This window comes from Hemibagrus wyckioides, linkage group LG07 (assembly GCF_019097595.1).
Source record: "Hemibagrus wyckioides isolate EC202008001 linkage group LG07, SWU_Hwy_1.0, whole genome shotgun sequence".
Lineage (NCBI taxonomy): Eukaryota > Metazoa > Chordata > Actinopteri > Siluriformes > Bagridae > Hemibagrus > Hemibagrus wyckioides.
In genome coordinates this window covers 5,426,159-5,449,111 of record NC_080716.1, presented here as the reverse complement: position 1 = coordinate 5,449,111, position 22,953 = coordinate 5,426,159, and the positions used below count along the sequence as shown (strand labels likewise).

Here is a 22,953-nt window from a genome sequence, read left to right as displayed (position 1 = left end):
CTCTCTCACTCTCTCTCTCTCCTTCTCTCTCTCTCTCCTTCTCACTCTCTCTCCTTCTCTCTCTCTCTCTCTCTCTCTCTCTCTCCTTCTCTCTCTCTCTCTATCTCTCTCTCTCCTTCTCTCTCTCTCCTTCTCTCTCTCTATCTCTCTCTCCTTCTCTCTCTCTCCTTCTCTCTCTCTCTCTCTCTCCTTCTCTCTCTCTCTCTCCTTCTCTCTCTCTCTCTCTCTCTCTCTCTCTCTCTCTCTCCTTCTCACTCACTCTCCTTCTCTCTCTCTCTCTCTCTCTCTCCTTCTCTCTCTCTCTCTCTCTCCTTCTCTCTCTCTCTCTCTCTCCTTCTCACTCTCTCTCCTTCTCTCTCTCTCTCTCTCTCTCTCCTTCTCTCTCTCTCTCTCTCCTTCTCTCTCTCTCTCTCTCTCTCTCCTTCTCACTCACTCTCCTTCTCTCTCTCTCTCTCTCCTTCTCTCTCTCTCTCTCTCTCTCTCTCTCTCCTCTTCTCACTCACTCTCCTTCTCTCTCTCTCTCTCTCTCCTTCTCTCTCTCTCTCTCTCTCCTTCTCACTCTCTCTCCTTCTCTCTCTCTCTCTCTCTCTCTCCTTCTCACTCACTCTCCTTCTCTCTCTCTCTCTCTCCTTCTCTCTCTCTCTCTCTCTCTCTCCTTCTCACTCTCTCTCTCTCTCTCTCCTTCTCTCTCTCTCTCTCTCTCCTTCTCACTCTCTCTCCTTCTCTCTCTCTCTCTCTCTCTCTCTCCTTCTCTCTCTCTCTCTCTCTCCTTCTCTCTCTCTCTCTCTCTCTCTCCTTCTCACTCACTCTCCTTCTCTCTCTCTCTCTCTCCTTCTCTCTCTCTCTCTCTCTCCTTCTCACTCACTCTCCTTCTCTCTCTCTCTCTCTCTCTCCTTCTCACTCACTCTCCTTCTCTCTCTCACTCTCTCCTTCTCTCTCTCTCTCTCTCCTTCTCACTCACTCTCCTTCTCACTCACTCTCCTTCTCTCTCACTCTCTTTCTCTCTCTCCCCTTCTCTCACTCTCTCTCCTTCTCTCACTCTCCCCTTCTCTCACTCTCTCTCCTTCTCTCTCTCTCTCTCTCTCTCTCCTTCTCTCTCTCTCTCTCTCTCTCTCTCCTTCTCTCTCTCTCTCTCTCCTTCTCTCTCTCCTTCTCTCTCTCTCTCTCCTTCTCTCTCTCTCCTTCTCTCTCTCTCTGTCTCTCTCCTTCTCTCACTCTCTCTCTCTCCCCTTCTCTCTCTCTCTCTCTCCTTCTCACTCTGTCCTTCTCTCTCTCTCTCTCTCTCTCCTTCTCTCTCTCCCCTTCTCTCACTCTCTCTCCTTCTCTCACTCTCTCCCCTTCTCACTCTCTCTCCTTCTCTCTCTCTCTCCTTCTCTCTCTCACTCTCTCCTTCTCTCTCTCACTCTCTCCTTCTCTCTCTCTCTCTCTCTCCTTCTCACTCACTCTCCTTCTCACTCACTCTCCTTCTCTCTCTCACTCTCTCTCCTTCTCTCTCTCTCTCCTTCTCTCTCTCTCTCTCTCTCCTTCTCTCTTTCTCCCCACTCCCCCCTTCCCCCGGTCTGTAGAGAGAGACAGGAGTTTGACCAGATGATTGAGCAGCAGATGAAGCTGAGGGCAGCAGACTCGTCACTCTGAACCCTGCTGTGTTTATTTACTTATTGTTTATAATAATGATGATCATGTTTACTTCTAAATGTGAAATACAGTTGTTTTTTTTAAATAAAAGCATCATGAACACAGCGTGTGTGTGAGTTTTCTCTCTTGCACCGTCTACCTGCACGCGCTAGCTAGTGAAGACTACTGAGATCCGGAGCTTCAGTACTGCAGCGCCCTCTGCCGGTCACCGGAGAGCACTGCACGCTGACACGCACTCATTTATTCACTGCGCGATGACGTCATTTCCAATCACGTGCGAGGTGTGTGTGTGTTTTTTAAATAAATGCCTGATAAATGATAGTCGCATCAACTTTTAACAGCAGAATTAAAATAAACCTGGTATTTATTGTTTAAACAGATGAATGCTCCTTTACGTTAAATGATTTCCCTTTCTGTGTAAAGTCCTCACTTTACCTCCTGAGAAAAGAGGAAAGGTTTGTAGAAAGAATAAAAACACTAAAATAATTAAAGACTAAAAGAAGAAACACGTCAATAAACAAACCGCACTGCCCTCAGAGGAGCACGTGACCGCGGGCTTGACCAATCAGAGTCCGGGGTCTGATCCGGGCTTTCTGTCCTGAGTTCGCTCCGGACGGAGAGAGAGATAGTGACTGATTTCATTATTCCTCTTTTTTAAATCAGATAATCTGCTCTGCATCCATCAGCTCTCCAGGAGATAAACGGAAACCACACCGCAGCTAAAGGATTAACCGGTGAACAAGGGCGTTTCACTTCCGTCACACAAATATGACGTCAGCTGCCAGATGAATTTGGCGCGCGCGAGTTGGTCAGCCGAGCGGCGAGTGTTGTTAAAATGGCCATAGCGATGTACCTGGAGCATTACCTGGACAGTAAGTGTGGAATAAATCAGTGACTCTGAGGACACACGCAGGCTGTGTGAACAGCAGGAGATTATTATCATCATCATTATCCGTGTGTTAGGTGGAGTTAAGGCTGAGGGTTTGTTTAGCAGACTGACAGATAATCGTGTTTAATGAAATGTTTGGACTGAAATCACGGAAGTAACCTCGCGCTCATGTCGTCTAAAGTCATATATCAAGTTTAATGTAGAATAACGTGAAGTCTAACGTCACTTCTGGTCTGCAGGTATCGAGGGTCTTCCCTTCGAGCTGCAGAGGAATTTCTCACTCATGACGGATCTGGACAACAGGACCGAAGGTGTGTGAGTTACTGCATGAACAAAAACACCTGCACGTAGGTACCAGGTCCGGCTTCACGAGATCAGAGCCCGGTCCCATTCACTGCAGCAGTCTGACCGCTCTGACGGTCAGTTCACTCACACACACACACTGATGTGTTGCTTCTCCTGGTGTTTGGTGTGTGTGTGTGTGTGTGTGTGTGTGTGTGTGTGTGTGTGCAGAGAAGAAAGTGGAGATCGACGGCCTGGCGTCTGAGTACATGGAGAGCGTGAGGAACCTGTCTCCTGAGGAACGCGTGCAGCACCTGAAGAGGATCGAGCTGGCCTTCAGCAAGTGTCTGGAGTTCAGCGACGATAAAGTGCAGCTCGCCATGCAGATATACGAACTGGTGGGTGTGGGGGTAGGGGTGGGGTGGGGTGGGGTAGGGGTGGGGTGGGTTTGGGGGGATTAAATCAGAGATTCTTTTTACAAATCCATCCAGAGGGAGTAAAAGAGGAGGAGAAACAGAGAGAGTAAAGAAAGGACTAAAGAATATGAAGGAGGAGTGAAACATAAGGAAGGAACAGAATGAAAGGGGGAAAACATTAACGAGGGGAGGAGATAAGGAAGAGAAAACAGACGGATGGAGGGAAAGGAGAGAATGTTGTTCATAATATATAACGGTCACTGGTCCATCAAATTCAGGGGGCGGGGCTTTAACTGTCTCTCATTCTGATTGGTTTGCTGGTTCAGTTGGTAATGAGCTAACAGGGAGAGAGAAAGAGAGAGAGAGAGGGGAAGAAAGATAGATGTTTCATGTTGCAGCCACTAGGGGGCAGAACTTAGAGACCAAAACAAATGTACGCGTGTGTGGGTGTGCGCAGGTGGATAAACACATCCGGCGTCTGGACGCTGATCTGGCCCGCTTTGAGAACGAGCTGAAGGATAAACTGGACTCGAGCGGTCTGGACAGCTCCGACGACAAGAAGAGCAGAAGTACGGGCAGATCACATGACATGAGCTACCATTCTAACAAAGCTAGGTAATGTAAGTCTATAACCACCAGATTAGCATTGAGCATGTTCTCGTGTTTCAGAGAAGAAGAACCTGAAGGACAGAAGAGGAGGAAGTGGGAGAGAAAAGAATGCTTCTGGTCACGACTCTCCAAAACACAAAGTACAGAAGAACAGGTACACACACACACACACACACACACACACACACACACAAGCTAGCAGCACACTGAGTGCACCTGGTAGTTAGCCATACAGTGATGTGTATAAATGGTTTGGTCCAGTTTCAGAACATCTCTGTAGTGGGTCAGTCTGATGGATGGATGATCAGATCCCCCCTGTGTAAATGAATGGTTTGGTCCATCGACAGTAGTTCCAGTAGTTAGTAAGCCTCTCCCTGTCTGAGCTGAATTGGGTCAGTCCAGATTCAAGCCAGTTAGTGATTTGGATTCACAATCGCATCTGAGTGTGTGTGTGTGTGTGTGTGATTTGATATATATGTTGATGTGTGTGTGTGTGTGTGTGATTTGATGTATATGTTGTGTGTGTGTGTGATTTGATATATATGTTGTGTGTGTGTGTGTGTGTGTGATTTGATGTATATGTTGTGTGTGTGTGTGATTTGATATATATGTTGTGTGTGTGTGTGTGATTTGATGTATATGTTGTGTGTGTGTGTGATTTGATATATATGTTGTGTGTGTGTGTGTGATTTGATATATATGTTGTGTGTGTGTGTGTGTGTGATTTGATATATATGTTGATGTGTGTGTGTGTGTGTGTGATTTGATGTATATGTTGTGTGTGTGTGTGTGTGATTTGATATATATGTTGTGTGTGTGTGTGTGTGATTTGATATATATGTTGATGTGTGTGTGTGTGTGTGTGATTTGATGTATATGTTGTGTGTGTGTGTGTGATTTGATATATATGTTGATGTGTGTGTGTGTGATTTGATATATATGTTGATGTGTGTGTGTGTGTGTGTGTGATTTGATATATATGTTGATGTGTGTGTGTGTGTGTGATTTGATGTATATGTTGATGTGTGTGTGTGTGTGTGTGTGTGTGTGTGTGTGATTTGATATATATGTTGATGTGTGTGTGTGTGTGTGTGTGTGTGATTTGATGTATATGTTGATGTGTGTGTGTGTGTGATTTGATGTATATGTTGATGTGTGTGTGTGTGTGTGTGATTTGATGTATATGTTGTGTGTGTGTGTGTGATTTGATATATATGTTGTGTGTGTGTGTGTGATTTGATATATATGTTGATGTGTGTGTGTGTGTGTGTGTGTGTGTGTGATTTGATATATATGTTGATGTGTGTGTGTGTGTGTGATTTGATGTATATGTTGATGTGTGTGTGTGTGTGTGTGATTTGATATATATGTTGATGTGTGTGTGTGTGTGTGTGTGATTTGATGTATATGTTGATGTGTGTGTGTGTGTGATTTGATGTATATGTTGATGTGTGTGTGTGTGTGTGTGATTTGATATATATGTTGTGTGTGTGTGTGTGATTTGATGTATATGTTGTGTGTGTGTGTGATTTGATATATATGTTGTGTGTGATTTGATATATATGGTGTGTGTGTGTGTGTGTGATTTGATATATATGTTGTGTGTGTGTGTGTGTGTGTGTGATTTGATATATATGTTGTGTGTGTGTGTGTGTGTGTGTGATTTGATATATATGTTGTGTGTGTGTGTGTGTGTGTGTGTGTGATTTGATATATATGTTGTGTGTGTGTGATTTGATATATATGTTGATGTGTGTGTGTGTGTGTGATTTGATATATATGTTGATGTGTGTGTGTGTGTGTGTGTGTGATTTGATATATATGTTGTGTGTGTGTGTGTGTGTGTGTGTGTGATTTGATGTATATGTTGATGTGTGTGTGTGTGTGTGTGTGATTTGATATATATGTTGATGTGTGTGTGTGTGTGTGTGTGTGATTTGATGTATATGTTGATGTGTGTGTGTGTGTGTGTGTGATTTGATATATATGTTGTGTGTGTGTGATTTGATATATATGTTGTGTGTGTGTGATTTGATATATGTTGTGTGTGTGTGTGTGTGTGTGTGATTTGATATATATGTTGATGTGTGTGTGTGTGATATATATGTTGTGTGTGTGTGATTTGATATATATGTTGATGTGTGTGTGTGTGTGTGTGTGATTTGATGTATATGTTGATGTGTGTGTGTGTGTGTGATTTGATATATATGTTGTGTGTGTGTGTGATTTGATATATATGTTGATGTGTGTGTGATTTGATATATATGTTGTGTGTGTGTGATTTGATATATATGTTGTGTGTGTGTGTGTGTGTGTGATTTGATATATATGTTGTGTGTGTGTGATTTGATATATATGTTGTGTGTGTGTGTGTGTGATTTGATATATATGTTGTGTGTGTGTGTGATTTGATATATATGTTGTGTGTGTGTGTGTGATTTGATATATATGTTGGTGTGTGTGTGTGATTTGATGTATATGTTGATGTGTGTGTGTGTGTGATTTGATATATATGTTGTGTGTGTGTGTGATTTGATATATATGTTGATGTGTGTGTGTGTGTGATTTGATGTATATGTTGATGTGTGTGTGTGTGTGATTTGATATATATGTTGTGTGTGTGTGTGATTTGATATATATGTTGTGTGTGTGTGTGTGTGTGTGTGATTTGATATATATGTTGTGTGTGTGTGTGTGATTTGATATATATGGTGTGTGTGTGTGATATATATGTTGTGTGTGTGTGTGTGTGTGTGATTTGATATATATGTTGTGTGTGTGTGTGTGATTTGATGTATATGTTGATGTGTGTGTGTGTGTGATTTGATGTATATGTTGATGTGTGTGTGTGTGTGTGATTTGATATATATGTTGTGTGTGTGTGTGTGTGTGATTTGATATATATGTTGTGTGTGTGTGTGATTTGATATATATGTTGGTGTGTGTGTGTGATTTGATGTATATGTTGATGTGTGTGTGTGTGTGTGTGATTTGATATATATGTTGTGTGTGTGTGTGTGATTTGATATATATGTTGTGTGTGTGTGTGTGTGTGTGATTTGATATATATGTTGATGTGTGTGTGTGTGTGTGTGTGTGTGTGATTTGATGTATATGTTGATGTGTGTGTGTGTGATTTGATATATATGTTGTGTGTGTGTGATTTGATATATATGTTGATGTGTGTGTGTGTGTGATATATATGTTGTGTGTGTGTGTGTGATTTGATGTATATGTTGATGTGTGTGTGTGTGTGTGTGTGTGATTTGATATATATGTTGATGTGTGTGTGTGTGTGTGTGTGTGTGTGTGTGTGTGATTTGATATATATGTTGATGTGTGTGTGTGTGTGTGATTTGATATATGTTGTGTGTGTGTGTGTGATTTGATGTATATGTTGATGTGTGTGTGTGTGTGTGTGTGATTTGATATATATGTTGTGTGTGTGTGTGATTTGATAAATATGTTGTGTGTGTGTGTGTGGTTTGATATATATGTTGTGTGTGTGTGTGATTTGATATATATGTTGTGTGTGTGTGTGTGTGTGTGATTTGATATATATGTTGTGTGTGTGTGTGATTTGATATATATGTTGTGTGTGTGTGTGATTTGATATATATGTTGTGTGTGTGTGTGTGTGATTTGATATATGTTGATGTGTGTGTGTGATTTGATATATATGTTGATGTGTGTGTGTGTGTGTGTGTGTGTGTGTGTGTGATTTGATATATATGTTGATGTGTGTGTGTGTGTGTGATTTGATATATATGTTGATGTGTGTGTGTGTGTGTGTGTGTGTGTGTGATTTGATGTATATGTTGATGTGTGTGTGTGTGATTTGATATATATGGTGTGTGTGTGTGTGATTTGATATATATGTTGTGTGTGTGATTTGATATATATGGTGTGTGTGTGTGTGATTTGATATATGTTGATGTGTGTGTGTGTGTGTGTGTGTGATTTGATATATATGTTGATGTGTGTGTGTGTGTGTGTGTGTGTGTGATTTGATATATATGGTGTGTGTGTGTGTGTGTGATTTGATATATGTTGATGTGTGTGTGTGTGTGTGTGTGTGTGTGTGTGTGTGTGATTTGATATATATGTTGTGTGTGTGTGTGTGTGTGTGTGTGTGATTTGATATATATGTTGTGTGTGTGTGTGATTTGATATATATGGTGTGTGTGTGTGTGATTTGATATATATGGTGTGTGTGTGTGTGATTTGATATATGTTGATGTGTGTGTGTGTGTGTGTGTGTGATTTGATATATATGTTGATGTGTGTGTGTGTGTGTGTGTGTGTGATTTGATATATATGTTGATGTGTGTGTGTGTGTGTGTGTGTGTGTGTGATTTGATATATATGTTGTGTGTGTGTGTGTGTGATTTGATATATATGTTGTGTGTGTGTGTGATTTGATATATATGGTGTGTGTGTGTGTGTGTGATTTGATATATGTTGATGTGTGTGTGTGTGTGTGTGTGTGTGTGTGATTTGATATATATGTTGATGTGTGTGTGTGTGTGTGATTTGATATATATGTTGTGTGTGTGTGTGTGTGTGATTTGATATATATGTTGTGTGTGTGTGTGTGATTTGATATATGTTGATGTGTGTGTGTGATTTAATATATATGTTGTGTGTGTGTGTGTGATTTGATATATATGTTGTGTGTGTGATTTGATATATATGTTGTGTGTGTGTGATTTGATATATATGTTGATGTGTGTGTGTGTGTGATTTAATATATATGTTGTGTGTGTGTGTGATTTAATATATATGTTGTGTGTGTGTGTGTGTGATTTGATATATATGTTGTGTGTGTGTGTGATTTGATATATATGTTGTGTGTGTGATTTGATATATATGTTGTGTGTGTGTGTGATTTGATATATATGTTGATGTGTGTGTGTGTGATTTGATATATATGTTGTGTGTGTGTGTGATTTGATATATATGTTGATGTGTGTGTGTGTGATTTGATATATATGTTGTGTGTGTGTGTGTGATTTGATATATATGTTGTGTGTGTGTGTGATTTGATATATATGTTGTGTGTGTGTGTGATTTGATATATATGTTGTGTGTGTGTGTGATTTGATATATATGTTGATGTGTGTGTGTGTGATTTGATATATATGTTGTGTGTGTGTGTGTGATTTGATATATATGGTGTGTGTGTGTGATTTGATATATATGGTGTGTGTGTGTGTGATTTGATATATATGTTGTGTGTGTGTGTGATTTGATATATATGTTGATGTGTGTGTGTGTGTGTGTGTGTGTGTGATTTGATATATATGTTGATGTGTGTGTGTGTGTGTGTGATTTGATATATATGTTGTGTGTGTGTGTGATTTGATATATATGTTGTGTGTGTGTGTGATTTGATATATATGTTGATGTGTGTGTGTGTGTGTGTGATTTGATATATATGTTGTGTGTGTGTGTGATTTGATATATATGTTGTGTGTGTGTGTGTGATTTGATATATATGTTGATGTGTGTGTGTGTGATTTGATATATATGTTGTGTGTGTGTGTGTGATTTGATATATATGTTGATGTGTGTTTGTGTGTGATTTGATATATATGTTGTGTGTGTGTGATTTGATATATATGTTGTGTGTGTGTGTGTGTGTGTGTGATTTGATATATATGTTGATGTGTGTGTGTGTGTGATTTGATGTATATGTTGTGTGTGTGTGTGTGATTTGATATATATGTTGTGTGTGTGTGTGTGATTTGATATATATGTTGATGTGTGTTTGTGTGTGATTTGATATATATGTTGTGTGTGTGTGATTTGATATATATGTTGTGTGTGTGTGTGTGTGTGTGTGTGATTTGATATATATGTTGTGTGTGTGTGTGATTTGATATATATGTTGTGTGTGTGTGTGTGTGTGTGTGTGATTTGATATATATGTTGTGTGTGTGTGTGTGTGATTTGATATATATGTTGTGTGTGTGTGTGATTTGATATATATGTTGTGTGTGTGTGTGTGTGATTTGATATATATGTTGTGTGTGTGTGTGTGTGATTTGATATATATGTTGTGTGTGTGTGTGTGATTTGATATATATGTTGTGTGTGTGTGTGTGATTTGATATATATGTTGTGTGTGTGTGTGTGATTTGATATATATGTTGATGTGTGTGTGTGTGATTTGATATATATGTTGATGTGTGTGTGTGTGATTTGATATATATGTTGATGTGTGTGTGTGATTTGATATATATGTTGTGTGTGTGTGTGTGTGTGTGTGTGTGTGATTTGATATATATGTTGATGTGTGTGTGTGTGTGATTTGATATATATGTTGATGTGTGTGTGTGTGTGTGATTTGATATATATGTTGTGTGTGTGTGTGATTTGATATATATGTTGTGTGTGTGTGTGTGTGATTTGATATATATGTTGTGTGTGTGTGTGTGTGTGTGATTTGATATATATGTTGGTGTGTGTGTGTGTGTGTGTGTGATTTGATATATATGGTGTGTGTGTGTGTGTGTGTGTGTGTGTGTGTGTGTGTGTGTGATTTGATATATATGGTGTGTGTGTGTGTGTGTGTGATTTGATATATATGTTGTGTGTGTGTGTGTGTGTGTGTGATTTGATATATATGTTGTGTGTGTGTGTGTGTGTGTGTGTGATTTGATATATATGTTGTGTGTGTGATATATATGTTGTGTGTGTGTGTGTGTGATTTCATATATATGTTGTGTGTGTGTGTGTGTGTGTGTGTATGTGATTTGATATATATGTTGTGTGTGTGTGTGTGATTTGATATATATGTTGTGTGTGTGTGTGTGTGTGTGTGTGTGTGTGTGTGATTTGATATATATGTTGATGTGTGTGTGTGTGTGTGTGTGTGTGTGTGTGATTTGATATATATGTTGATGTGTGTGTGTGTGTGTGATTTGATATATATGTTGGTGTGTGTGTGTGATTTGATATATATGTTGTGTGTGTGTGTGATTTGATATATATGTTGTGTGTGTGTGTGTGTGTGATTTGATATATATGTTGATGTGTGTGTGTGTGATTTGATATATATGTTGATGTGTGTGTGTGTGATTTGATATATATGTTGTGTGTGTGTGTGATTTGATATATATGTTGTGTGTGTGTGTGATTTGATATATATGTTGTGTGTGTGTGTGTGTGTGATTTGATATATATGTTGATGTGTGTGTGTGTGATTTGATATATATGTTGATGTGTGTGTGTGTGTGATTTGATATATATGTTGTGTGTGTGTGTGATTTGATATATATGTTGTGTGTGTGTGTGTGTGATTTGATATATACACTATATTGCCAAAAGTATTCGCTCACCTGCCTTGACTCGCATATGAACTTAAGTGACATCCCATTCCTAATCCATAGGGTTCAATATGACGTCGGTCCACCCTTTGCAGCTATAACAGCTTCAACTCTTCTGGGAAGGCTGTCCACAAGGTTTAGGAGTGTGTTTATGGGAATTTTTGACCATTCTTCTAGAAGCGCATTTGTGAGGTCACACACTGATGTTGGACGAGAAGGCCTGGCTCTCAGTCTCCGCCCTAATTCATCCCAAAGGTGTTCTATCGGGTTGAGGTCAGGACTCTGTGCAGGCCAGTCAAGTTCATCCACACCAGACTCTGTCCTCCATGTCTTTATGGACCTTGCTTTGGTCACTGGTGCACAGTCATGTTGGAAGAGGAAGGGGCCAGCTCCAAACTGTTCCCACAAAGTTGGGAGAATGGAATTGTCCAAAATGTCTTGGTATGCTGAAGAATTCAGAGTTCCTTTCACTGGAACTAAGGGGCCAAGCCCAGCTCCTGAAAAACAACCCCACACCATAATCCCCCCTCCACCAAACTTTACACTTGGCACAATGCAGTCAGACAAGTACCGTTCTCCTGGCAACCGCCAAACCCAGACTCGTCCATCAGATTGCCAGATGGAGAAGCGCGATTCGTCACTCCAGAGAACGCGTCTCCACTGCTCTAGAGTCCAGTGGCGGCGTGCTTTACACCACTGCATCCGACGCTTTGCATTGCACTTGGTGATGTATGGCTTGGATGCAGCTGCTCGGCCATGGAAACCCATTCCATGAAGCTCTCTGCGCACTGTTCTTGAGCTCATCTGAAGGCCACATGAAGTTTGGAGGTCTGTAGCGATGGACTCTGCAGAAAGTTGACGACCTCTTCGCACTATGCGCCTCAGCATCCGCTGACCCCGCTCCGTCAGTTTACGTGGCCTACCACTTCGTGGCTGAGTTGCTGTCGTTCCCAAACACTTCCACGTTCTTATAATACAGCTGACAGTTGACTGTGGAATATTTAGGAGCGAGGAAATTTCACGACTGGATTTGTTGCACAGGTGGCATCCTATCACAGTTCCACGCTGGAATTCACTGAGCTCCTGAGAGCGACCCATTCTTTCACAAATGTTTGTAAAAACAGTCTGCATGCCTAGGTGCTTGATTTTATACACCTGTGGCCATGGAAGTGATTGGAACACCTGATTCTGATTATTTGGATGGGTGAGCGAATACTTTTGGCAATATAGTGTATGTGCGTGTGTGTATGTGCGTGTGTGTATATGTGTGTGTATGTGCGTGTGTGTATGTGTATATATATATGTGTGTGTATGTGCGTGTGTGTATATATATATGTGTGTGTATGTGCGTGTGTGTATATATGTGTGTGTATGTGCGTGTGTGTATATGTGTGTGTATGTGCGTGTGTGTATGTGCGTGTGTGTATGTGCGTGTGTGTATATGTGTGTATGTGCGTGTGTGTATGTGCGTGTGTGTATATATATGTGTGTGTATGTGCGTGTGTGTATATATGTGTGTGTATGTGCGTGTGTGTATGTGCGTGTGTGTATATATATATGTGTGTGTATGTGCGTGTGTGTATATATATGTGTGTGTATGTGCGTGTGTGTATGTGCGTGTGTGTATGTGCGTGTGTGTATATATGTGTGTGTATGTGCGTGTGTGTATATGTGTATGTGCGTGTGTGTATATGTGTATGTGCGTGTGTGTATATATGTGTGTGTATGTGCGTGTGTGTATATGTGTATGTGCGTGTGTGTATATATATGTTGTGTGTGTGTGTGATTTGATATATATGTTGTGTGTGTGATTTGATATATATGTTGATGTGTGTGTGTGTGTGTGATTTGATATATATGTTGAGGTGTGTGTGTGTGTGTGTGTGTGTGTGATTTGATATATATGTTGTGTGTGTGATTTGATATATATGTTGATGTGTGTGTGTGTGTGTGTGTGATTTGATATATATGTTGAGGTGTGTGTGTGTGTGTGTGATTTGATATATATGTTGTGTGTGATTTGATATATATGTTGAGGTGTGTGTGTGTGTGTGTGATTTGATATATATGTTGTGTGTGATTTGATATATATGTTGTGTGTGTGTGTGTGTGATTTGATGTATATGTTGGTGTGTGTGTGTGTGTGATTTGATATATATGTTGTGTGTGTGTGTGTGATTTGATATATATGTTGGTGTGTGTGTGTGTGTGTGTGAGATTTGATATATATGTTGTGTGTGTGTGTGTGATTTGATATATATGTTGATGTGTGTGTGTGTGATTTGATATATATGTTGTGTGTGTGTGATATATATGTTGTGTGTGTGTGTGATATATATGTTGTGTGTGTGTGTGATATATATGTTGTGTGTGTGTGTGATATATATGTTGTGTGTGTGTGTGATATATATGTTGTGTGTGTGTGTGTGATTTGATATATGTTGTGTGTGTGTGATTTGATATATATGTTGTGTGTGTGTGATTTGATATATATGTTGTGTGTGTGTGTGTGATTTGATATATATGTTGTGTGTGTGATTTGATATATATGTTGTGTGTGTGATTTGATATATATGTTGTGTGTGTGTGTGTGATTTGATATATGTTGTGTGTGTGTGATTTGATATATATGTTGTGTGTGTGTGTGATTTGATATATATGTTGTGTGTGTGTGATTTGATATATATGTTGTGTGTGTGTGTGTGTGTGTGATTTGATATATATGTTGTGTGTGTGTGTGTGATTTGATATATATGTTGTGTGTGTGATTTGATATATATGTTGATGTGTGTGTGTGTGTGATTTGATATATATGTTGAGGTGTGTGTGTGTGTGTGTGTGTGTGTGATTTGATATATATGTTGTGTGTGTGATTTGATATATATGTTGATGTGTGTGTGTGTGTGTGTGTGATTTGATATATATGTTGAGGTGTGTGTGTGTGTGTGTGTGTGATTTGATATATATGTTGTGTGTGATTTGATATATATGTTGAGGTGTGTGTGTGTGTGTGTGATTTGATATATATGTTGTGTGTGTGTGTGTGTGATTTGATGTATATGTTGGTGTGTGTGTGTGTGTGATTTGATTTGATATATATGTTGTGTGTGTGTGTGTGATTTGATATATATGTTGGTGTGTGTGTGTGTGTGTGTGTGTGATTTGATATATATGTTGTGTGTGTGTGTGTGATTTGATATATATGTTGATGTGTGTGTGTGTGATTTGATATATATGTTGGTGTGTGTGTGATTTGATATATATGTTGTGTGTGTGTGATATATGTTGTGTGTGTGTGTGATATATATGTTGGTGTGTGTGTGATTCGATATATATGTTGTGTGTGTGTGTGTGTGTGTGTGTGTGTGTGATTTGATATATGTTGTGTGTGTGTGTGTGTGTGTGTGTGATTTGATATATATGTTGTGTGTGTGTGTGATTTGATATATATGTTGTGTGTGTGTGTGTGATTTGATATATGTTGTGTGTGTGTGATTTGATATATATGTTGTGTGTGTGTGTGTGTGTGATTTGATATATATGTTGTGTGTGTGATTTGATATATATGTTGGTGTGTGTGTGTGTGATTTGATATATATGTTGTGTGTGATTTGATATATATGTTGATGTGTGTGTGTGTGTGATTTGATATATATGTTGTGTGTGATTTGATATATATGTTGTGTGTGATTTGATATATATGTTGTGTGTGTGTGTGTGATTTGATGTATATGTTGATGTGTGTGTGTGATTTGATATATATGTTGTGTGTGTGTGTGTGTGTGTGATTTGATATATATGTTGTGTGTGTGTGATTTGATATATATGTTGTGTGTGTGTGATTTGATATATATGTTGTGTGTGTGTGATTTGATATATATGTTGTGTGTGTGTGTGATTTGATATATATGTTGAGGTGTGTGTGTGTGTGATTTGATATATATGTTGTGTGTGTGTGTGATTTGATATATATGTTGAGGTGTGTGTGTGTGTGATTTGATATATATGTTGTGTGTGATTTGATATATATGTTGTGTGTGATTTGATATATATGTTGTGTGTGATTTGATATATATGTTGTGTGTGTGTGTGTGATTTGATATATATGTTGTGTGTGTGTGTGTGTGTGATTTGATATATATGTTGTGTGTGTGTGATTTGATATATATGTTGTGTGTGTGTGATTTGATATATATGTTGTGTGTGTGTGTGTGATTTGATATATATGTTGATGTGTGTGTGTGTGATTTGATATATATGTTGGTGTGTGTGTGTGATTTGATATATATGTTGATGTGTGTGTGTGTGATTTGATATATATGTTGATGTGTGTGTGTGTGATTTGATATATATGTTGTGTGTGTGTGTGTGATTTGATATATATGTTGTGTGTGTGTGTGATTTGATATATATGTTGTGTGTGTGTGTGTGATTTGATATATATGTTGTGTGTGTGTGTGTGATTTGATATATATGTTGATGTGTGTGTGTGTGATTTGATATATATGTTGGTGTGTGTGTGTGTGTGTGATTTGATATATATGTTGATGTGTGTGTGTGTGATTTGATATATATGTTGGTGTGTGTGTGTGTGATTTGATATATATGTTGTGTGTGTGTGTGTGTGTGTGATTTGATATATATGTTGTGTGTGTGTGATTTGATATATATGTTGTGTGTGTGTGATTTGATATATATGTTGTGTGTGTGTGTGTGATTTGATATATATGTTGGTGTGTGTGTGTGATTTGATATATATGTTGGTGTGTGTGTGTGATTTGATATATATGTTGATGTGTGTGTGTGTGATTTGATATATATGTTGGTGTGTGTGTGTGATTTGATATATATGTTGTGTGTGTGTGTGTGATTTGATATATATGTTGTGTGTGTGTGTGATTTGATATATATGTTGTGTGTGTGTGTGTGATTTGATATATATGTTGTGTGTGTGTGTGTGATTTGATATATATGTTGATGTGTGTGTGTGTGATTTGATATATATGTTGGTGTGTGTGTGTGTGTGTGATTTGATATATATGTTGATGTGTGTGTGTGTGATTTGATATATATGTTGGTGTGTGTGTGTGTGATTTGATATATATGTTGTGTGTGTGTGTGATTTGATATATATGTTGTGTGTGATTTGATATATATGTTGATGTGTGTGTGTGTGTGTGTGATTTGATATATATGTTGTGTGTGATTTGATATATATGTTGATGTGTGTGTGTGTGTGATTTGATATATATGTTGAGGTGTGTGTGTGTGTGATTTGATATATATGTTGTGTGTGATTTGATATATATGTTGATGTGTGTGTGTGATTTGATATATATGTTGAGGTGTGTGTGTGTGTGATTTGATATATATGTTGTGTGTGATTTGATATATATGTTGTGTGTGTGTGTGTGTGATTTGATGTATATGTTGATGTGTGTGTGTGTGATTTGATATATATGTTGTGTGTGTGTGTGATTTGATATATATGTTGTGTGTGTGTGTGATTTGATATATATGTTGTGTGTGTGTGTGTGTGTGATTTGATATATATGTTGTGTGTGTGTGTGTGTGTGTGATTTGATATATATGTTGTGTGTGTGTGTGTGTGTGATTTGATATATATGTTGTGTGTGTGTGTGTGTGATTTGATATATATGTTGTGTGTGTGTGTGTGTGTGTGATTTGATATATATGTTGTGTGTGTGTGATATATATGTTGTGTGTGTGTGTGATTTGATATACATGTTGCGTGTGTTTGTGTGATTTGATATATGTTGTGTGTGTGTGGGTGTGTGATTTGATATATATGTTGTGTGTGTGTGTGTGTGATTTGATATATATGTTGTGTGTGTGTGTGATTTGATATATATGTTGTGTGGTGTGTGTGTGGTGTGTGATTTGATATATATGTTGTGTGTGTGTGGTGATTTGATATGTGTGTGGTGTGTGTTTGATTTGATATATATGTTGTGTGGTGGTGTGATTTGATATATATGTTGTGTGTGTGTGTGTGTGATTTGATATATATGTTGTGTGTGTGTGTGTGTGTGTGTGATTTGTATGTATGTGTGTGAGTGTGATTTGTTTGATGTGTTGTGTGTGTGTGTGATTTGATATATATGTTGTGTGTGTGTGTGTGTGATTTGATATATATGTTGTGTGGGGGTGTGTGATTTGATATATATGTTGTGTGTGTGTGATTTGATTTGTGTGTGTGTGGTGTGTGTGTGTGATTGATATATGTTGAGTGGGTGTGTGTGTGTGATATGATATATATGTTGTGTGTGTGTGATTTGATATATATGTTGTGTGTGTGTGTGATTTGATATATATGTTGTGTGTGTGTGTGTGATTTGATATATGTTGTGTGTGTGTGTGATTTGATATATATGTTGTGTGTGTGTGTGTGATTTGATATATATGTTGTGTGTGTGTGTGTGATTTGATATATATGTTGTGTGTGTGTGATTTGATATATATGTTGTGTGTGTGTGTGATTTGATATATATGTTGTGTGTGTGTGTGATTTGATATATATGTTGTGTGTGTGTGTGTGTGTGTGTGTGTGTGTGTGTGTATGTGTGTGTGTGTGTGTGTGTGATTTGATATAGTGTTGAGTGTGTGTGTGTGATTTGATATATATGTTGTGTGTGTGTGGTGATTTGATATATATGTTGTGTGTGTGTGTGATTTGATATATATGGTGTGTGTGGTGTGTGGTGTGATTTGATATATATGTTGTGGTGTGTGTGTGTGATTTGATATATGATGTTGTGTTGTGTGTGTGTGTGTGTGTGATTTGATATATATGTTGTGTGTGTGTGTGTGTGTGTGATTTGATATATATGTTGTGTGTGTGTGTGTGTGATTTGATATATATGTTGTGTGTGTGTGTGTGTGTGATTTGATATATATGTTGTGTGTGTGTGTGTGTGTGTGATTTGATATATATGTTGTGTGTGTGTGTGTGTGTGATTTGATATATATGTTGTGTGTGTGTGTGTGTGTGTGATTTGATATATATGTTGTGTGTGTGATTTGATATATATGTTGTGTGTGTGTGTGTGTGTGATATATATGTTGTGTGTGTGTGTGATTTGATATACATGTTGTGTGTGTGTGTGTGATTTGATATATATGTTGTGTGTGTGTGTGTGATTTGATATATATGTTGTGTGTGTGTGTGTGTGATTTGATATATATGTTGTGTGTGTGTGTGTGTGATTTGATATATATGTTGTGTGTGTGTGTGATTTGATATATATGTTGTGTGTGTGTGTGTGTGATTTGATATATATGTTGTGTGTGTGTGTGATTTGATATATATGTTGTGTGTGTGTGTGTGTGATTTGATATATATGTTGTGTGTGTGTGTGTGTGATTTGATATATATGTTGTGTGTGTGTGTGTGTGTGTGTGATTTGATATATATGTTGTGTGTGTGTGTGATTTGATATATATGTTGTGTGTGTGTGTGTGTGATTTGATATATATGTTGTGTGTGTGTGTGTGTGATTTGATATATATGTTGTGTGTGTGTGTGTGTGATTTGATATATATGTTGTGTGTGTGTGTGTGTGATTTGATATATATGTTGTGTGTGTGTGTGTGTGTGATTTGATATATATGTTGTGTGTGTGTGTGTGTGATTTGATATATATGTTGTGTGTGTGTGTGTGTGATTTGATATATATGTTGATGTGTGTGTGTGATTTGATATATATGTTGTGTGTGTGTGTGATTTGATATATATGTTGTGTGTGTGTGTGTGTGATTTGATATATATGTTGTGTGTGTGTGTGATTTGATATATATGTTGTGTGCGTGTGTGATTTGATAAATATGTTGTGTTTGTGTGTGTGATTTGATATATATGTTGATGTGTGATTTGATATATATGTTGATGTGTGATTTGATATATACGTTGATGTGTGTGTGTGATTTGATATATATGTTGATGTGTGTGTGTGTGTGATTTGATATATATGTTGATGTGTGTGTGTGTGTGTGTGTGTGATTTGATATATATGTTGATGTGTGTGTGTGATTTGATATATGTTGTGTGTGTGTGTGATTTGATATATATGTTGTGTTTGTGTGTGATTTGATAAATATGTTGTGTGTGTGTGTGTGGTTTGATATATATGTTGTGTGTGTGTGTGTGATTTGATATATATGTTGTGTGTGTGTGTGTGTGATTTGATATATATGTTGTGTGTGTGTGTGTGTGTGTGATTTGATATATATGTTGATGTGTGTGTGTGTGTGATTTGATATATATGTTGATGTGTGTGTGTGTGTGATTTGATATATATGTTGATGTGTGTGTGTGTGATTTGATATATATGTTGATGTGTGTGTGTGTGATTTGATATATATGTTGATGTGTGTGTGTGTGTGATTTGATATATATTTTGATGTGTGTGTGTGTGATTTGATATATATGTTGGTGTGTGTGTGTGTGTGATTTGATATATATGTTGATGTGTGTGTGATTTGATATATATGTTGTGTGTGTGTGTGTGTGATTTGATATATATGTTGAGGTGTGTGTGTGTGTGTGTGTGTGTGATTTGATATATATGTTGTGTGTGTGATTTGATATATATGTTGATGTGTGTGTGTGTGTGATTTGATATATGTTGTGTGTGATTTGATATATATGTTGATGTGTGTGTGTGATTTGATATATATGTTGAGGTGTGTGTGTGTGATTTGATATATATGTTGTGTGTGATTTGATATATATGTTGGTGTGTGTGTGTGTGTGTGATTTGATGTATATGTTGATGTGTGTGTGTGTGATTTGATATATATGTTGTGTGTGTGTGTGTGTGTGTGTGATTTGATATATATTTTGATGTGTGTGTGTGTGTGATTTGATATATATGTTGGTGTGTGTGTGTGTGTGATTTGATATATATGTTGTGTGTGTGTGTGATTTGATATATATGTTGTGTGTGTGTGTGATTTGATATATATGTTGTGTGTGTGTGTGATTTGATATATGTTGTGTGTGTGTGTGTGTGATTTGATATATATGTTGATGTGTGTGTGTGTGATTTGATATATATGTTGATGTGTGTGTGTTCCTTTGTCAGTGACGTTCTGCTGGACGTTAACTCACCTGATGTTCTGGACATGCCTGTGGACCCCAACGAGCCCACGTACTGTCTGTGTGCTCAGGTCTCTTATGGAGAGATGATTGGCTGTGACAACGCTGATGTATGAACACACACACACACACATACATACACACATACATACATACATACATACATACACACATACATACACACACACACACACACATACATACATACACACACAGACACATATACATACATACATACACACACATACATATATACATACATATACATACATACACACACAGACACATACATACATACATACACAGACACATATACATACATACATACATACACACATACATACATATACATACATACACACACACATACATATATACATACACATACATACACACATATACATACATACACACATATACATACATACACACACACATACATACATACACACACACAGACACATACATACATATACATACATATATACATACACACACACAGACACATACATACACATACATACACACACATACATACATACACACACACATACATATATACATACACATACATACACACATACATCAACGTCAAACGTTTGGACACTCCTTCTAATCCCATGGTGTTTCCTGATGTTTATTTCTCTCTACATTGTAACACAATGCTGAAGGCGGCCGAAATCCACAATAATGTCCTTTGAACAGTTGATATTGAGATATGTCTGCTACTGATGCTCTGTAAAGCCTTCATAACGCCTCTAATCTGAGGTGCTGTTAATTGGTGATTTCTGAGGCTGGTGACTCTAAATGAACTTCTCCTCTGCAGCAGAGGTCAGTTTTGGTCTTGCTTTACTGGGATGGTCTTCATGTGAGCCAGTTTCATCATGGGGCTTGATGGGTTTTGCAAATGCACTTGACAATACTGTTCTTGCAAGAACTATTCCAGAACACCTGACCTTCGTGTCTTAAAATAACAACTGACTGGTTTTTGTTGTCATTACATATGGATTACTGAAGTCCATGTGTGTTATTTCATAGTTTTGAAATTGTTCTAGAATGTAGAAAATAAATCCCTAAACAAAAAACATTGAATTAAAAGGTGTGTCCAAATAGTGTATAGTGTATGTGTGTATATATATATATATAATATACACGCATATATACACACACAACAGTTGTGTCATTATCTGTATTATTGAATTTTGTGCTTGTATTTTTTCTCTTAGTGTCCGATCGAGTGGTTTCACTTCTCCTGTGTGGGTCTGACGACTAAACCCAAAGGGAAATGGTGAGACAGTCCACACTGTTGGGCGCGCGCACACACACACACACACACACCCCTCCACATCACAGCACTCTCTTCATTAATATTCATATTCACTAAACCAACGCTCCACCCTCCATTCAGATTTCACTAGCATTAGCGTGTAGCCGCGTTCATGCTAAACGTTAGCGTGTCCATGCTAGTCCAGTGCTAGCGAGGTGTGTGGATTTTAAGTGTTGGTTTTCTTCCTGCAGGTTTTGTCCTCGGTGTACACAGGACATGAAGAAGAAATGAGGCTGGTGTTCTCGCTGCTGCACTTTAATCCCAGACTTCAACACACACACACACACACACACACGTCTAAGAATAATGTGATATTTTAATAAATGCAGATTATGCACTGTCCGGTTTCGACCAGGAAACTCTTCATAGTTTCAGATGTTCTCTTTAAATCTGTATTTTATAATTAAAGTTCTTTAATGTGGCCTTTAGACCTGCTGTGATTGGCTCTGCTGTAAGCCCCACCCCTTCTACATTCACTAATGCATTTCTGACACAAACACTGAAACCTCACCCAGTGTCCAGTGTAAAGTCCACAGAGACTACACCACCACCCACATGTGACACAGGCTTCAGGGATCTGGGGTTAGATCAGACACACCCTGGACTCTGATACACTGCAGTGTGATACACAATAACACTCCTCTCACTAGAGTGCAGAGCGCTGCAGATACACACACACACAGTAATCACACACACACACACACACACACACACACACAGTAATCACACACACATACACACAGTAATCACACACACACACACACACACAGTAATCACACACACATACACTCAGTAATCACATACACACACACACACACTCAGTAATCACATTCACATACACACACACACAGACACTCAGTAATCACATACACACACACACAGACACTCAGTAATCACATACACACACTTATCACATACACACACACACACATACACTCAGTAATCACATACACACTCACACACACATGGACTCAGTAATCACACACACACACACACTCAGTAATCACATACACACACACACAGACACTCAGTAATCACATACACACACTTATCACATACACACACACACATACACTCAGTAATCACATACACACTCACACACACATGGACTCAGTAATCACACACACACATACACTCAGTAATCACACACACACACACACACACACTCAGTAATCACATACACACACACACACTCAGTAATCACATACACACACACACACTCAGTAATCACATACACACTCAGTTATCACATACACACACACACACAGACACTCAGTAATCACACACATACACTCAGTTATCACATACACACACACACACAGACACTCAGTAATCACATACACACA

General features: G+C 38.0%; 2 protein-coding genes across 9 annotated transcripts in view; both read left to right on the top strand.

Moving 5' to 3' along the window:
• si:dkey-127k13.1 (PWWP domain-containing DNA repair factor 3A) overlaps positions 1 to 1,739 on the top strand; it is a 16,755-nt gene extending 15,016 nt beyond the window's left edge. For all 8 annotated transcript variants that reach the window (XM_058395411.1, XM_058395409.1, XM_058395407.1 and 5 more), the window contains one exon: positions 1,566 to 1,739. In XM_058395411.1, coding sequence (XP_058251394.1) covers positions 1,566 to 1,635 — 70 coding nt within the window. In that variant the 3' untranslated portion in view covers positions 1,636 to 1,739. The remainder of the gene's footprint in view (positions 1 to 1,565) is intronic.
• A 508-nt stretch (positions 1,740 to 2,247) lies between these two features.
• ing5b (inhibitor of growth family, member 5b) lies at positions 2,248 to 22,035 on the top strand. Its single transcript, XM_058395416.1, has 8 exons — positions 2,248 to 2,507; positions 2,764 to 2,835; positions 3,038 to 3,204; positions 3,680 to 3,791; positions 3,892 to 3,985; positions 20,267 to 20,390; positions 21,507 to 21,568; positions 21,799 to 22,035. The coding sequence occupies exons 1-8, from the start codon at positions 2,471 to 2,473 to the stop codon at positions 21,836 to 21,838; spliced, it is 708 nt and encodes a 235-aa protein (XP_058251399.1). The 5' UTR covers positions 2,248 to 2,470; the 3' UTR covers positions 21,839 to 22,035.
• The last annotated feature ends 918 nt before the right edge of the window (positions 22,036 to 22,953 follow it).

Bases quoted from the DNA above. Each gene is read 5' to 3' on its own strand.
- ing5b (XM_058395416.1), top strand. From the start codon at position 2,471: ATGGCCATAGCGATGTACCTGGAGCATTACCTGGACA. The intron at 20,391-21,506 runs GTATGAACACAC...TTTTTCTCTTAG, and splicing joins TTGGCTGTGACAACGCTGAT to TGTCCGATCGAGTGGTTTCA. The intron at 21,569-21,798 runs GTGAGACAGTCC...TTCTTCCTGCAG, and splicing joins ACTAAACCCAAAGGGAAATG to GTTTTGTCCTCGGTGTACAC.